We start from the raw sequence: 16244 nt of genomic DNA on the forward strand, positions 1-16244 counted from the left end.
AGAAATATAGAAAATTCTAAAGGGTTCACAAACTTTCAAGCACCACTGTATATTTATTATATCAACAAATTTTCATATGATTTTAATGAAATAAAAACATTTAGTCTGCATATATTTTCTTAAAATGTCCTGAAGGAATTTCGTTTTTGTTTGTAGGTGACTTTATTGAGTGCTGTCGGTGGGCATGATGTGGGAGACACCATCCGAAGGATGATGAAAAAGTTGGGAACTTTCCAACTGTGGTCTCAGTTCAACATGAAAGGAAGGAAGAAGAAGCGGTCATTTGAGGCCCTGCCACTCAACAGAGTTATATATAGTATGTATATGCACAGAAATCATTTATTCTCAGGAAATAATATTTACATTACATTAATTCAGGCCTAAAGACCCAAAAGTGTGAAATTAAACTGGTGAACAGCACTCAAGCAATATTGGTTAGTTTTTGCATTCTAAGTGGTGGTGAATTGGGATTTTTGCCCACCTTTTAGCAACTAAGGCTCATGCAGCCCAAGAGACCTCCTGTAGTCATGAAAGTGTTCCGGATTTTCCCGGAATTCCAGATTTTTAGATTTTCATGAAAATTCCTCCGGGTTTTTTCCGCAAATGACGAAATACCCGGAAATCCAGATATTTGACAAAACTCTTGAAAATCTCTGGTTTTCCGAATGGAGAAATTTATTTTTCGGATTTTTCGCGTTCCTAGACGTGGCGTAATACTTCGCATCGTCCTTGCGTGGGTGCAGTCCTTAAATAGCCCAACCACAGTTCATTGATTAAAGACAGGTGTTCTTTCTTAACGGCGTGTGTGCCGGAGCTCGTTAGGCGCACGCGTGCCCAAGGCACGCCTTCAGGTGCACGAGCTAAGGCGCACAGGACTGACACCGTTCTGCGCAACACAATCGCACTAGAAGGCATGTTCAAGCTGCCAGTGTAGCTGCAGTCTTTTTAGTTGTGAATTACGAGTATTTTCTCTTGTGTTAATAATTCGCCATGTCAAAACAAGCAAAACTTTCCTCCTTCTTTCGACGTGAAGAGAGGTAAGCAATTTATATATAATTTTTTTTTTTTTTTTCCCCATCAAAGTTGCATTTTGTGGCTTTGAAGCTAAGTTTTAGCGCCGTTTCTAGAACACATCAAGAAAACGTGGGAGAAACACCAATAATGGAAGAGACGGTTTCTAAGCTGCCTAAAACTAGCAATGGTAATTATTTTTTTGTTACATAATGCACTCAGGCTGCCAGTCAGTGTGTGACACACACGCACCCTACGCCCCTGATTTACATGAGAAATTTGGTATTCATTGGTGTGTTAAATTTACAGACAATACGAACCAGTGTTGTGCCAGTTCACACCTTTTCTGAACTAGTTCAAGTTCAGTTCATACATGCTCAAAGTGAACAGTTCACGTTCAAAGTTCACAATTTTAATTCTGAACTAGTTCAAAGTTCAGTTCATTTTACTTTTTGGTGAGATATGAAAATAAAAACATTTTTCAGACCACGAGCTAGAAAATCACTATACGTTCCACAATGTAGTCGATAATCAGTTTATCTACCTGCTCCTGGGAGATCACGGACCTCTTGAAGGCAGCTGGCAGTGTAATTTGCGTTTGGGGGGGTTGGCAGGGGGAGGGTGTCTTCTTTGCCTTTCCTCCCTTTTGACCCTCGAGGACGTGCATATATGCATTAACGCTGGATGGGTGCTTCAACTCGATGTGTCGTTTCAAATTCGAGAACGAAGTTGTTGAAGTCCTTATTTGTTTTTTCTGAGCAGGTGGACATATATTACACAGAAAGGTAAGGTTTTTGCCGTTGGGGTCTTGGTGTGACAGTGTGTAAAATTGTCTTAAATGTTCATAATCAGTGTCTGTGCTCTCCGTGCCATCACTTCCACTAGCCATTTTTTTTAAATTGCAGCGCTTTCTCTCACTCTCGTCATTGGTCTCTCACACACTCCTCCTCTCGCTCCAGCCCATTCTCCTCCTCGCTCTCATCGTTGCCTGCTACGCCTACCCCGCCCTGCTGCAAGTCATCATGGGTAACGTAGTGCGGAAGCCAGTATGTTATTCAACTATTCTCGGCCGGACACTACGTTCCCCGCAATGCATTGCGCACACAATGTCAAAGCCATTTCTGTCTGGTGTGATACATGATTTGAGCGGCACCGGCTGCGAGAATACAGGAGGGGGAGACTTTCTCTCGTTGCGTTTCAAAAGAGAAAACAAATGCCACTCGAGTTATCAAGGGAAAACAAATTCCAACGTTCATTTACAGTGATGTCTGCCGTTCATGACACATAATGTGAACAAATTCACGTTCAAGTTCTTTATTAAAACATGTGTTGCGTTCAGTTCAAAGTTCATGAAAAAATGAGCGTGTTCAGTGAACGCGTTCTTTTGAACTCGTTCACGCACATCACTGATACGAACTAATGTAAACAATTGGCTTCAACTCGCATAAATATGAATTGGAAGTTTTTAGTTCACTTTAGCTTATGCAAACGCACAACTCTACTAAAAGGTTGAGCCTCATTTACATGGATTAAAGTTTTCCGTCGCTGTGACGGATTTCCGTCACCTGAACTGTCTGGATAATTTATGTCAACTTATTTTCCGTCAGCTGAACTCAAATGGGAGATCGGTGCTTATCAGAGAAGGGGGAGGGCGGGTTGTGACGGGTGTTTGGTGTATGGATTTAGCTATAACACTGATGTGATGTAACAGATTAAATTAACAGCAGTGTTTGTTTTAATTCCTTTATGTTTGAGCCGGGGTGGCACGGTGGTGTAGTGGTTAGCACTGTCGCCTCACAGCAAGAAGGTCCGGCTTCGAGCCCCGTGGCCGGCGAGGGCCTTTCTGTGTGGAGTTTGCATGTTCTCCCCGTGTCCGCGTGGGTTTCCTCCGGGTGCTCCGGTTTCCCCCACAGTCCAAAGACATGCAGGTTAGGTTAACTGGTGACTCTAAATTGACCGTAGGTGTGAATGTGAGTGTGAATGGTTGTCTGTGTCTATGTGTCAGCCCTGTGATGACCTGGCGACTTGTCCAGGGTGTACCCCGCCTTTCGCCCATAGTCAGCTGGGATAGGCTCCAGCTTGCCTGCGACCCTGTAGAACAGGATAAAGCGGCTAGAGATGATGAGATGAGATGTTTGAGCCGTGCCCTTCCGCTTGATCATGTTTAAACCAGGTACAGCAAAAAGGAACACGAGGTCATGTGTGAAATGATTGAGTGCGAGTGCAGTAACAGTCAACTTTTCATGCAATGTTTCAGGAAACATACGCTAATGTCTTAATAAAATCTTGAAGTTGTATTTGAACATGAAGACCATTGCATTTTATTTAAATTTAAAAGATTATCCAAACAACTTTCTGTAGGTTATAAAATTCAAGCCGAGCATCACAATAGCAGGTCGCATTTACTTTCGGTTTCGGCAGCATGGACGCCCTTCTACTGAAGGAAGGCACCGATGTGTCTGAAATCGATAAAGGAGTGAAAAATAAGTGGAGGTGGGCCTGGTTGAATGAAACTGGGGATAATGGCAAGCCATTCAGTTCATGGTGCAGAAGATTAAAGATCCCTGGCGTTTGTTTTTGTGTGGTTTGCCACAAGAAGATTATATACGGGAGCAATGGTAAGAAGGTGCTTTCACGCCATCAGCTAGAAGCTAGCCACAAGACGTCTGTAAGAAGTCTGAAACACACATCTGCTTTGCCTGGTGCAACTATTAACAGCAGTGAGGTCAACCCATCCATGGCTGATCGTGTCTGCGCCCAAAAAATACGCATCTGTTCCTTTATAGCACAACATGATCTGCCATTGACCATATCCCAGCCTCTGGTCAACCTGATGCGAGCAGTTTCGGAAGACAGGAGCGCGCTATCCAGGCTGTCCTTGTCAAATGCACACGCCTCTTACTTGAGCACTCATGGCATTGCACCGCATTTCAAAAATGTGTTATCAATGAAGCTGCAAACAAAAATGTTTTCCCTGAACGCAGATGAGGCAACTAATGCTAACATGGATAAAATGTTAAATGTGCTTGTTCGCTTTTTTGACGAGGAAATGAGGAAGGTGGTCACACAGCACTTTGGGTCCAGGATGGTAAACATCGCAGATGCTTCCAGCCTCACCAATGCACTGCACGATATCCTCCAGTCATATAACTTGACCTGGGATCAAGTCACATCGGTTTTGCTGGACAACTGCAGCGTCATGAGAGGCAAGCGGTCTGGAGTGGAGACCCAAATTAGGCAGCTCAATCCATCTCTACTTGATATCAGTGGAGACACAGTTCACATGGTGTCAAATGCTGCCAAGGCCCTTTTGGGGTCTTTTCAGAATTATGTGGAGGAATTTTGCATGGATGTCTATTATGACATTGAAAAGTTCCCTAAGCAGAAGGAACTGTTTGGAGAGTTGCAATCCCTTCTACATATGAAGAAAAAGAGCCTGATCCGCCCCATCAGCAGAAGGTTTCTGCAAATGCTAGATGTGTGCAACAGGGTAAGGGAGCTTGTGGATCCACTGATTGCACACTACTACAGCTTCCTTTCACCCATGATCAGCACAAATACAGGTGAGATGGGAGTAATATAGTCTTTCCTTTCAATATTTCCTGTTACTGTTTTTTATGAACTAAGTAAAAGTTAAAAAAATCTACCTATGTATTTACTTATGCATGTATTCATTTTTATTTCTTTACACTGTATGTATGTATGTTGGCCTATGTATGAATTTATTCATGTATTTATTTTACAGATGGCTACTCAACCAGGTGCAGCAAAAACATGGAGTGACGTCAGATGAAAAGGCTAGGATGGTTGCACTACAGCAACAGCTTGTGAAAGGCCAAACTGATGCAAATAATGACCGCAAGAAAAGGATCTGTGTGCTTTTCACCGAGTTCAACAAGCTCACAACCACAATTGACATGTACAGAAGAGCTATGGTGGTCATTATTATTTTATCATTCATTCATATTTTTGTAGAAAACATAACTGAACAGTAACAGCATCACACATAGTTTGTATGCCTTATGCGTATTTTCTAATTGATCAATAAAATATGAATTTAAGGAGCTTGAGTACTTGTAACTAACTGAAAACATTAGGCCTATTTCTTTAAATTGCTGTTAAGTTGCAATATACACAGCATGGCCCAAAAAAAAGTCGCCACCCAAAAAAGGTCACACACACTAATATGTTGTTGGACCGCCTTTAGCTTTGATTATACAGCACATTTGGTGTTGTATTGTTTCAATAAACTTCTGCAATGTCTGGATTTATTTCCTTGCAGTGTTGCATTAGGTTTTCACCAAGATTTTGTATTGATGATGGTACAGTCTGAACGCTGTGTAAAGCCTTCTCCAACATATCCCAAAGATTCTCACTGAGGTTGAGGTCTGGACTCTGTGGTGGCCAATCCATGTGTAAAAAAGGATGTCTCATGCTCCCTGAACCATGCTTTCAAAATTTGAGCCCGATAAGTCCTGGTATTGTCATCTTGGAATATGTCAGTGCCATCAGGAAATGTGTCATAAAAGTTCTGGGCCAGCTGGATGAAGAGGTAAGGGCTTACCAGACAGACCCTGACCTGGCACACGAGGCCAAAGGTTTTGATGATGGTGCTGCACGTATTGATGCTGACTGGTGGAGTCATATCTTCTTACTGAAGACACCAGAAGGCTCCACTAAATTTCCAGTCTTGGGCAAATTGGTGAAGGCACTGCTTTCTGTGTTTACTGGCCCCGTTGTGGAGGGATCTTTCAATGACATGGATGACATCATTGAAAAGGATAGGGTGCGGCTAAACACAGAAACATATGAAGGCTTTGCCATCATTAAAGGTCACCTGAAGGCAGTTGAGCAAACACCTTCCACAATGAAAATCAGTGCTGATTTGCGGAGGTCTTGTCTGTCATCGTTTGAACGTTCATCTTGAGGACAAGAAAAAAAAAACAAATGATGACAAAGAACGAAAAATCAAGGAAGCTGTGAAGGTCCTTTCAGCAGTTAGGGTGAAGGTGAAACAAGCTACCACATCTCATCCATCCATCTCTGCTTCCAGACAATCCACAACCTCCTCTAAAAGCACTCCTGAAAAAACTCTCTCCACCTCTACCTCCTCATCTACCACGTCCTCTACAGGAAAATCCTCCTACAAAAGTTCTGCAGCAGGGACTCCCTCCACTTCCACCTCCTTATCTGCAGGAAAATCCTCCAAAAGCACACATGCAACAACTCCCTCCACCTCCTCCACAGGAAAATCCTCCTCCCAAAGCACACCTGCAACAACCTCCTCCACCTCCTCCACAGGAAAATCCTCCTCCAAAAGCACAACTCCCTCCACCTCTGCCTCCTCCACAGGAAAATCCTCCTCCCAAAGCACACCTGCAACAACCTCCTCCACCTCCTCCACAGGAAAATCCTCCTCCAAAAGCACAACTCCCTCCACCTCTGCCTCCTCCACAGGAAAATCCTCCTCCCAAAGCACACCTGCAACAACTCCCTCCACCTCCTCCACAGGAAAATCCTCCTCCAAAAGCACAACTCCCTCCACCTCTGCCTCCTCCACAGGAAAATCCTCCTCCAAAAGCACACCTGCAACAACCTCCTCCACCTCCTCCGCAGGAAAATGCTCCTCCAAAAGCACACATGCAACAACTCCCTCCACCTCCTCCACAGGAAAATCCTCCTCCAAAAGCACAACTCCCTCCACCTCCTCCACAGGAAAATCCTCCTCCAAAAGCACAACTCCCTCCACCTCCTCCACAGGAAAATCCTCCTCCAAAAGCACAACTCCCTCCACCTCCTCCACAGGAAAATCCTCCTCCAAAAGCACAACTCCCTCCACCTCCTCCACAGGAAAATCCTCCTCCAAAAGCACAACTCCCTCCACCTCCTCCACAGGAAAATCCTCCTCCAAAAGCACAACTCCCTCCACCTCCTCCACAGGAAAATCCTCCTCCAAAAGCACAACTCCCTCCACCTCCTCCACAGGAAAATCCTCCTCCAAAAGCACAACTCCCTCCACCTCCTCCACAGGAAAATCCTCCTCCAAAAGCACAACTCCCTCCACCTCCTCCACAGGAAAATCCTCCTCCAAAAGCACAACTCCCTCCACCTCCTCCACAGGAAAATCCTCCTCCAAAAGCACAACTCCCTCCACCTCCTCCACAGGAAAATCCTCCTCCAAAAGCACAACTCCCTCCACCTCCTCCACAGGAAAATCCTCCTCCAAAAGCACAACTCCCTCCACCTCCTCCACAGGAAAATCCTCCTCCAAAAGCACAACTCCCTCCACCTCCTCCACAGGAAAATCCTCCTCCAAAAGCACAACTCCCTCCACCTCCTCCACAGGAAAATCCTCCTCCAAAAGCACAACTCCCTCCACCTCCTCCACAGGAAAATCCTCCTCCAAAAGCACAACTCCCTCCACCTCCTCCACAGGAAAATCCTCCTCCAAAAGCACAACTCCCTCCACCTCCTCCACAGGAAAATCCTCCTCCAAAAGCACAACTCCCTCCACCTCCTCCACAGGAAAATCCTCCTCCAAAAGCACAACTCCCTCCACCTCCTCCACAGGAAAATCCTCCTCCAAAAGCACAACTCCCTCCACCTCCTCCACAGGAAAATCCTCCTCCAAAAGCACAACTCCCTCCACCTCCTCCACAGGAAAATCCTCCTCCAAAAGCACAACTCCCTCCACCTCCTCCACAGGAAAATCCTCCTCCCAAAGCACAACTCCCTCCACCTCCTCCACAGGAAAATCCTCCTCCCAAAGCACAACTCCCTCCACCTCCTCCACAGGAAAATCCTCCTCCCAAAGCACAACTCCCTCCACCTCCTCCACAGGAAAATCCTCCTCCCAAAGCACAACTCCCTCCACCTCCTCCACAGGAAAATCCTCCTCCCAAAGCACAACTCCCTCCACCTCCTCCACAGGAAAATCCTCCTCCAAAAGCACAACTCCCTCCACCTCCTCCACAGGAAAATCCTCCTCCAAAAGCACAACTCCCTCCACCTCCTCCACAGGAAAATCCTCCTCCAAAAGCACAACAACTCCCTCCACCTCCTCCACAGGAAAATCCTCCTCCAAAAGCACAACAACTCCCTCCACCTCCTCCACAGGAAAATCCTCCTCCAAAAGCACCACAACTCCCTCCACCTCCTCCACAGGAAAATCCTCCTCCAAAAGCACAACAACTCCCTCCACCTCCTCCACAGGAAAATCCTCCTCCAAAAGCACAACAACTCCCTCCACCTCCTCCACAGGAAAATCCTCCTCCAAAAGCACAACAACTCCCTCCACCTCCTCCACAGGAAAATCCTCCTCCAAAAGCACAACAACTCCCTCCACCTCCTCCACAGGAAAATCCTCCTCCAAAAGCACAACAACTCCCTCCACCTCCTCCACAGGAAAATCCTCCTCCAAAAGCACAACAACTCCCTCCACCTCCTCCACAGGAAAATCCTCCTCCAAAAGCACAACAACTCCCTCCACCTCCTCCACAGGAAAATCCTCCTCCAAAAGCACAACAACTCCCTCCACCTCCTCCACAGGAAAATCCTCCTCCAAAAGCACAACAACTCCCTCCACCTCCTCCACAGGAAAATCCTCCTCCAAAAGCACAACAACTCCCTCCACCTCCTCCACAGGAAAATCCTCCTCCAAAAGCACAACAACTCCCTCCACCTCCTCCACAGGAAAATCCTCCTCCAAAAGCACAACAACTCCCTCCACCTCCTCCACAGGAAAATCCTCCTCCAAAAGCACAACAACTCCCTCCACCTCCTCCACAGGAAAATCCTCCTCCAAAAGCACAACAACTCCCTCCACCTCCTCCACAGGAAAATCCTCCTCCAAAAGCACAACAACTCCCTCCACCTCCTCCACAGGAAAATCCTCCTCCAAAAGCACAACAACTCCCTCCACCTCCTCCACAGGAAAATCCTCCTCCAAAAGCACAACAACTCCCTCCACCTCCTCCACAGGAAAATCCTCCTCCAAAAGCACAACAACTCCCTCCACCTCCTCCACAGGAAAATCCTCCTCCAAAAGCACAACAACTCCCTCCACCTCCTCCACAGGAAAATCCTCCTCCAAAAGCACAACAACTCCCTCCACCTCCTCCACAGGAAAATCCTCCTCCAAAAGCACAACAACTCCCTCCACCTCCTCCACAGGAAAATCCTCCTCCAAAAGCACAACAACTCCCTCCACCTCCTCCACAGGAAAATCCTCCTCCAAAAGCACAACAACTCCCTCCACCTCCTCCACAGGAAAATCCTCCTCCAAAAGCACAACAACTCCCTCCACCTCCTCCACAGGAAAATCCTCCTCCAAAAGCACAACAACTCCCTCCACCTCCTCCACAGGAAAATCCTCCTCCAAAAGCACAACAACTCCCTCCACCTCCTCCACAGGAAAATCCTCCTCCAAAAGCACAACAACTCCCTCCACCTCCTCCACAGGAAAATCCTCCTCCAAAAGCACAACAACTCCCTCCACCTCCTCCACAGGAAAATCCTCCTCCAAAAGCACAACAACTCCCTCCACCTCCTCCACAGGAAAATCCTCCTCCAAAAGCACAACAACTCCCTCCACCTCCTCCACAGGAAAATCCTCCTCCAAAAGCACAACAACTCCCTCCACCTCCTCCACAGGAAAATCCTCCTCCAAAAGCACAACAACTCCCTCCACCTCCTCCACAGGAAAATCCTCCTCCAAAAGCACAACAACTCCCTCCACCTCCTCCACAGGAAAATCCTCCTCCAAAAGCACAACAACTCCCTCCACCTCCTCCACAGGAAAATCCTCCTCCAAAAGCACAACAACTCCCTCCACCTCCTCCACAGGAAAATCCTCCTCCAAAAGCACAACAACTCCCTCCACCTCCTCCACAGGAAAATCCTCCTCCAAAAGCACAACAACTCCCTCCACCTCCTCCACAGGAAAATCCTCCTCCAAAAGCACAACAACTCCCTCCACCTCCTCCACAGGAAAATCCTCCTCCAAAAGCACAACAACTCCCTCCACCTCCTCCACAGGAAAATCCTCCTCCAAAAGCACAACAACTCCCTCCACCTCCTCCACAGGAAAATCCTCCTCCAAAAGCACAACAACTCCCTCCACCTCCTCCACAGGAAAATCCTCCTCCAAAAGCACAACAACTCCCTCCACCTCCTCCACAGGAAAATCCTCCTCCAAAAGCACAACAACTCCCTCCACCTCCTCCACAGGAAAATCCTCCTCCAAAAGCACAACAACTCCCTCCACCTCCTCCACAGGAAAATCCTCCTCCAAAAGCACAACAACTCCCTCCACCTCCTCCACAGGAAAATCCTCCTCCAAAAGCACAACAACTCCCTCCACCTCCTCCACAGGAAAATCCTCCTCCAAAAGCACAACAACTCCCTCCACCTCCTCCACAGGAAAATCCTCCTCCAAAAGCACAACAACTCCCTCCACCTCCTCCACAGGAAAATCCTCCTCCAAAAGCACAACAACTCCCTCCACCTCCTCCACAGGAAAATCCTCCTCCAAAAGCACAACAACTCCCTCCACCTCCTCCACAGGAAAATCCTCCTCCAAAAGCACAACAACTCCCTCCACCTCCTCCACAGGAAAATCCTCCTCCAAAAGCACAACAACTCCCTCCACCTCCTCCACAGGAAAATCCTCCTCCAAAAGCACAACAACTCCCTCCACCTCCTCCACAGGAAAATCCTCCTCCAAAAGCACAACAACTCCCTCCACCTCCTCCACAGGAAAATCCTCCTCCAAAAGCACAACAACTCCCTCCACCTCCTCCACAGGAAAATCCTCCTCCAAAAGCACAACAACTCCCTCCACCTCCTCCACAGGAAAATCCTCCTCCAAAAGCACAACAACTCCCTCCACCTCCTCCACAGGAAAATCCTCCTCCAAAAGCACAACAACTCCCTCCACCTCCTCCACAGGAAAATCCTCCTCCAAAAGCACAACAACTCCCTCCACCTCCTCCACAGGAAAATCCTCCTCCAAAAGCACAACAACTCCCTCCACCTCCTCCACAGGAAAATCCTCCTCCAAAAGCACAACAACTCCCTCCACCTCCTCCACAGGAAAATCCTCCTCCAAAAGCACAACAACTCCCTCCACCTCCTCCACAGGAAAATCCTCCTCCAAAAGCACAACAACTCCCTCCACCTCCTCCACAGGAAAATCCTCCTCCAAAAGCACAACAACTCCCTCCACCTCCTCCACAGGAAAATCCTCCTCCAAAAGCACAACAACTCCCTCCACCTCCTCCACAGGAAAATCCTCCTCCAAAAGCACAACAACTCCCTCCACCTCCTCCACAGGAAAATCCTCCTCCAAAAGCACAACAACTCCCTCCACCTCCTCCACAGGAAAATCCTCCTCCAAAAGCACAACAACTCCCTCCACCTCCTCCACAGGAAAATCCTCCTCCAAAAGCACAACAACTCCCTCCACCTCCTCCACAGGAAAATCCTCCTCCAAAAGCACAACAACTCCCTCCACCTCCTCCACAGGAAAATCCTCCTCCAAAAGCACAACAACTCCCTCCACCTCCTCCACAGGAAAATCCTCCTCCAAAAGCACAACAACTCCCTCCACCTCCTCCACAGGAAAATGCTCCTCCAAAAGCACAACAACTCCCTCCACCTCCTCCACAGGAAAATCCTCCTCCAAAAGCACAACAACTCCCTCCACCTCCTCCACAGGAAAATGCTCCTCCACCTCCTCTACAGGAAAGTCCAAAAGCACTCAGAAACGTGCAGCAGGTGTCCTGAAGTTAGATGACTTTGGATTCACCACTAAAAGGCCAAAGAAGTAGACTTTTAAAATTGTTAAAAGTCTATTGTTACGTTACACTGTTCTCATCTCATTATCTCTAGCCGCTTTATCCTTCTACAGGGTCGCAGGCAAGCTGGAGCCTATCCCAGCTGACTATGGGCGAAAGGCAGGGTACACCCTGGGCAAGTCGCCAGGTCATCACAGGGCTGACACATAGACACAGACAACCATTCACACTCACGGTCAATTTAGAGTCACCAGTTAACCTAACCTGCATGTCTTTGGACTGTGGGGGAAACCGGAGCACCCGGAGGAAACCCACGCAGACAACATGCAAACTCTGCACAGAAAGGCCCTCGCCGGCCCCGGGGCTCGAACCCAGGACCTTCTTGCTGTGAGGCAACAGCGCTAACCACTACACCACCGTGCCGCCCTACACTGTTCTGTTTAAACATTATTGTTTGAACATTGTTCAATTCAATACAACTGTTTTAAAAGTGATGTGCATTACAGCAATAAATCTCTGCACTGAATTAAATTTTTTTGTCATTTGTAGGCCATCAACAAAAAGAAGGTCACTTATGACAGTGTAGGCCTCCACAAAGGCAGCTCAATTTAACCCTCTTGTGCTTCCTCCTTGTAATTACACCTACACCTCTCAAAAGTCCTATCTCTGTCAGATTCTGATCCATACTCAAAAATTCAAGATCTGCCCATTTATTATTTGGGTTGAGGCTGAGGCTGTAGCCTAAAGAAACAAACCAAGTGAACAACGAAGGTGATATAATTCAGACTTAATGAGGCAATGTTATTAAATATTAATATAAATAGTAAAAGCCTTCAAAGGGCCAGCTGTCGGTGTTAGGCCATAGAATCGTACAGTCTGGTGAGGCATCTGATCAAGTATCTCCATTATCCCTCCATTCCTTGCATAGAACCAATGTATGTTCTGTATTGAGGGCGGAGCCATTGGTTTTCGAAGGGGTACGGGGGGATACTCGATCGGATGTCTAATCCGTAAAAAGTTCAGTCAGATGACTTTTTTTTTTTTTGCTTTAATTCCTGCATTTATCAATGTCCCCAACATTGAAAGCTTTAGAAACTCTAACAGACCTTTACTTTTTAACAGTACTGTTTTGGGATTTTGCTGAGTTTACCTTCAACTGTCTGATTTTTTTTTTTTTTTTTCCAAGGTAATGAACTGTGTAGCAGGAAAATCACCGCATTTTCTAAATGCACTCCTGAAAATTACTCATTAACTAGGGGAATTAAATTTGATATTTTTGACATTTTAATCATTAATGTACATGAAAGAAAAAGGCTTAAAAAAGTTATAACTTGTTTTAGTGAAAAATAAGTACTGAAATGCACTAGAATGCAGGGTTTTGCGTGTTTGTTATTAAAATAATTTCGGGGGACGTTGCCCCCCCAATATCTTAGTTTGACTTTCAAAAGTTCAGGGGTTTTTTTTCTTTGCTCCACTTTCATCTCTACTCCTGGGATAATGAGATGAAGGATGAAACGATCCCCAGACTCGGGTGTGAATCTACCACTCTGTCATGGAGGCTCACTTATATTATGCTCTAACTTGTATGTACAAATGTATGGTTGGTAGGAGTTTCAGTGAATAAAGTTATTTTGATAAGCTGGTTTAAAAGATTGAAAGTTTGAAGAATTTGGTGAAATGATGGATAACAAAGATGAGGATGATGGTTAGCATTGGCTGATGTATACTTTTCATTATAAGGGAAGCTGTTCTCTAACTCTGGCCAGTGGCCACTTGACCCTGCATGGTCCTAGGTCTGATGCTGATGATAAGATTAGCAACAGTTTAAAAATGACTGCATGAATCAAAATTGCAGACATTTAAGAAATTCTTGACTAAGTTTACCTGCAGAATAAACCTGAATTCTGCATATATAAATTCATTAAACATTACACAAATAATTATATAGACAATTTAAACACTTAGAATACCTTAATTAATTGGGACTGGTTGTAATCAAGGTGTTTTTTTATATATACTAACAGAAGCGTGCAGAAAGATCCACCCAACCTGTAAAGACCACAACATTGAGCTGCAAGTGGCGGAGACACTGAAGCATGCCCCAAGCAAGAGGGGTGGATACCTCTTTCAGGTTAGTATTTGGCTGGGGTCTCGATTCCAGTGACATGATGCTTGACTGGTATATTATTATGTAATAAAATACATGACATGCTCATGATGGTTCTTTACTTTTGTGATATTATAATGGAAATCTCTTCCGAGTTCAACATTACTATTTTTCTGTGATATTGCAAAATGCAAATGGGGTAATAAGTCTTCAGGATCTTCAATATTGATTGGATAAGAGAGTATTTTCTCACGTTCAGTGTAGAAAATTATCTGTACCTTTTGGAAATATTTTGTGTGTACATGCATCATTTAATCTGACCATATAATGGTAAACAAGGATTTCCCAATTTATCATTGATTATAATTATATTTGCAGGCTCGTGCTGCTGTGGCTGCAACAACTCAGGAGACAACTACTGTACCGACCCACCATTCATCTGATTCGGAAACCAGAGACAGCTGTTAGCTCTTTCACTGCTAGAATTTCTATTATTGAATACTGGTTCACCATTAAATATTTTCTAGAGCCAGAACAAAAATAATGGTTGGCATGTTTTTGTGCCATTTTATGCTATTTTTTTGTTGTTGTTGAAATAAATGCACTGACTATGCAAAATATTGTTGCTTCTTCCATGTTTTCTGCATAATATTACTCGGATTTTGTAAGGTAGTAGAAAGGATGTGAAAATGTAAGGTGGTGAGAACGTGCCCATATGAGTGTGAAAGTATCCATAGTGTAGTGGGAAGGTGGTGGGTATGTCAAGTCAAGTCAAGTTTATTTGTATAGCGCTTTTAACAATAAACATTGTCGCAAAGCAGCTTGACAGAATTTGAACGACTTAAAACATGAGCTAATTTTATCCCTAATCTATCCCCAATGAGCAAGCCTGTAACTATGTAACTTTACGATGTAGTAAAAACATTGTTGGTAGTCCAGAATTTTATGTAGTAACTATGTAAAAACACTATGTAACATCTACCAAACCACTACGTTGTAAGTACGTAGTTACTATGTAAAATTATTACCTGTCCGAATGCAGCGCATGTAGCTCCGGGGATTCGAGCTTTGACTTTGAAAAGACGACAGGGGTTTTGTTAAGAAAAAAAAGTGCAATTGAGGAAATATTTAAAACACTCAGCATCGGCATTATCAGCATACTAATATTAAGAAATTGTGTGATGAAACTAGAAAGACCATTAAAGAGTTTTCTAGAGTTATAGTTTGTTCGTAAAAGTTGAACATATTTTTTTTCACTGCTCAAATACCTATGCGCAGTGATCAAAAGAAGGCCGCCGCCCTGCTGCACACCAAGAGCACAGGATGTACGACCATCTAAGGGCAGCGCTGCTAAATAAAGCCAGTGTTGTAAAATGAAACCCTAGAATGGACTGCAATGACCAGTTTACACCCATCGTATGGCAAAGAGGATCTCAAACTTACTCGTAAGCATGCTAAATTGCGTAGGGAATCATCAAGGCATCCGTTTCAGTAGCTTAAGATGCAAAACTGGATTTCAGCGTGGTATCAGTACACCACCCCGAACATCAGTAAGCAGGACTTAACAGACCTCAGGATCAAGATAGGAGAACGCTTCTCCACTGGTAACCGCTAGCCGAACCACTCGGCCAGACGCATCGTTGACCGCACGCAGGTCTTGTGCTGACCACGTGAGTTGGCGATGCGCTTGGGTCACTGCTCAAATACCTATGCACGGTGATCAAAAGAAGGCCGCCGCCCTGCTGCACACCAAGAGCACAGGGGCCCTGTTGAAACCGATCCACCGCCAGCCGGACCGAGACAGGTAGCACTTGACGGGCCTCAAACGTCACGCCGCACGTAGCCAGCAGGATTCAAACCTGCGCAGGGAAACCCCAACGGATTTCAAGTCCGTCGCCTTCACCACTTGGCCATGACTACTGGAGGCGCTGGAATTCATGTGCGACAAAAAAAATAAAAAATCGTTTAGAGCACTTACTTTCACAAAGCCACTTCAGCCAAAGCCTCTGTTTGTTGCTTGCCCCAAGCACAGGCCACTCCACAACCCGCTGTAACAGATGTCAGAAGTGGGCTTCGAACCCAGACCTCCAGAGGAGACTGCGACCTTAACACAGCATCTTAGACTGCTTGGCCACCCTGACTTGCCACACCTGCTGCGAATCCGGCATGGAACATGCTGAGGTCTCATGCTGCTCTCACACGTGGGTCATGCACTTGGCTCACTATTGCAATACTCTGGGCAGTGCTTTTACAAGTTTGCAGAAAACACGGACTTTCTGGCAAACGTTTTACGACAGTGCTTTGACTCGACCTGTCCGGGAGAGAAGCCC

The 16244-nt window shown here is 45.7% G+C and overlaps 1 protein-coding gene and 1 non-coding gene across 3 annotated transcripts in view; one reads left to right on the forward strand and one right to left on the reverse strand.

Moving 5' to 3' along the window:
• The window catches only part of LOC132892111 (uncharacterized), a 31617-nt gene extending 17065 nt beyond the window's left edge, over positions 1–14552 (forward strand). Inside the window, exons 6-8 of one of the 2 annotated variants that reach the window (XM_060930513.1) lie at positions 157–316; positions 13832–13938; positions 14293–14549. In XM_060930513.1, coding sequence (XP_060786496.1) covers positions 157–316; positions 13832–13938; positions 14293–14382 — 357 coding nt within the window. In that variant the 3' untranslated portion in view covers positions 14383–14549. Of the gene's footprint in view, positions 1–156; positions 317–13831; positions 13939–14292 lie in introns of both variants that reach the window. The other variant, XM_060930520.1, reaches the window with a different exon arrangement.
• A 1200-nt stretch (positions 14553–15752) lies between these two features.
• trnas-uga (transfer RNA serine (anticodon UGA)) lies at positions 15753–15834 on the reverse strand. Its single transcript has one exon. It is a non-coding gene; the product is annotated as a tRNA-Ser (tRNA).
• Positions 15835–16244: the final 410 nt, after the last annotated feature.

The sequence above is a fragment of the Neoarius graeffei genome, chromosome 1 (genome assembly GCF_027579695.1).
Source record: "Neoarius graeffei isolate fNeoGra1 chromosome 1, fNeoGra1.pri, whole genome shotgun sequence".
NCBI classification, from domain to species: Eukaryota; Metazoa; Chordata; class Actinopteri; order Siluriformes; family Ariidae; genus Neoarius; species Neoarius graeffei.